The 1,556-nt window shown below is 33.4% G+C and overlaps 1 protein-coding gene across 1 annotated transcript; it reads right to left on the minus strand.

The window, feature by feature from the left end:
• Window positions 1–289: 289 nt before the first annotated feature.
• Window positions 290–1,337, minus strand: LOC116346474 (the record flags this gene model as incomplete). The annotated part of the gene is made up of 2 exons (XM_031776545.1): window positions 1,036–1,337; window positions 290–984 (listed from the first exon to the last, which is right to left on the minus strand). Coding segments are annotated over exons 1-2 (997 nt in total), but the record flags the coding sequence as incomplete, so codon positions are not given.
• Between the last annotated feature and the right edge of the window lie 219 nt (window positions 1,338–1,556).

The following is a 1,556-nucleotide window of genomic DNA, read 5'->3' on the forward strand; positions in this document are numbered from 1 at the left end:
CCCACGATACACTTTATAAACTGATATTTATGAGTTGGATCACACTCAAATTTTGATTCGGAGAACATTCCGTTCAAATCCATGGATCGAAAAATCAAACAGTATAGCACCTTAAAATCAAATCGGGGGTGGGATTTGTTCGCCTCAAATAATTTGAAATATTGTTCAGAACTTTTGCAAATGTGCAGTGTGCTAATGCATGGTTTCCAAGATAAATATGAATTATCAATAGATGCTTTTTTGTTCTCTACAAAAACTAAACGGCAGCTATTGCAATGAAAACTGTTACATGTCATTATTTTCATTTCGATCTCTGATGCAATATGTTGAATCATAAATTCCGAATTAACGTCCAAGTTTGACAAACGGGACAAAACGTCAGTAATTTCGATCGGATCAAATGTATCAGTTGTATCAACTCCTGCACTTTCAGCCAATTCATTGAGTATGGAATCCTTTTGCGCTTCATAGACATTTTCGTCCATAACAATCTTCGCTCTCTTTGATGAAACAAAATAGATATCCGAATAAAAGCAAGTCTCTGGCAAGTCCAAATCAAAAGCACGACAATTGCTCTTCTCAGATAAATCTATCTTTATATTAGATTGAAGTTTACGATATGCACCTTTAAATTGTTGAATATTTGGATTATTATTGAATCCACCACATGCCCTGATTCGACCGAAAAACATTTCAATGACATCTTGGAGTAGATTATAGGTAAACATATTGTCCAGAAAATGGGCTTCTTCAACATACTCTTTAAACATTTCAAACAATGAAAGTGAATCCATAATGAATCCAAGAAATGCGGTGTTCACTCGAGACTTCAAAAGTGGCACTCTTTTAATAATCTTTAAAGCTGCTGCAATAGGAGTCGCTTTCCGGATAATATATTCTTCATCGACAGTAAGAGTTTTGAAATATTCACCAAATTTGCGAAGGAAATCAAAGACGACACGTTTATTGTTAGCTGACAAAGCTCTTTTGAAAATGTTTTGATGTTGCAATAGTTTTGAATTGAAAATATCGAACAATCTATCCATGCCCCTAATAAATTTAATGGTGGATTTGGCGCCTTGAAATTCTTCAACACCTTGATCCATCAAAAATTGTAAGCTATCTGCAACTGATTTGCTGAAAGTTTCAGCAGCAATTCTTACATTCATTTCGTGTCGCTTGAATTCAATGTGTTTTTTAGTTAGCTTATGTGCACGGAAATCACTAGAGTTTGAATAGTGATAAAGATTTTCAATGTAACGCCATTCAATTTTATTGTTATTTTCATCATAAATTTTTTTTCTTGAAGCCAATGAATTTCTGGCACATTTCTCCATATGGCATGGATCCAATATCAAATAAATTTTTTCTTCGGTGATTGGATTTAAAAAAAATGTTTTAAAACCTTGTGAAAATACATTCAAATTCGCTCCAAACAGTTTAAACATAGCAATGTTGGCCTTTGCTCCATCACATGTAATATTAGTTATTTTAATTCCGCATCTTGTTACAGCTTTGATGATTTCAGCCAGTAAAGTGTGACGATGATTTTTTTT

This window comes from Contarinia nasturtii, unplaced genomic scaffold (assembly GCF_009176525.2).
Source record: "Contarinia nasturtii isolate CC-2019 unplaced genomic scaffold, AAFC_CNas_1.1 Cnas_scaffold_1537, whole genome shotgun sequence".
Taxonomy (NCBI): domain Eukaryota; kingdom Metazoa; phylum Arthropoda; class Insecta; order Diptera; family Cecidomyiidae; genus Contarinia; species Contarinia nasturtii.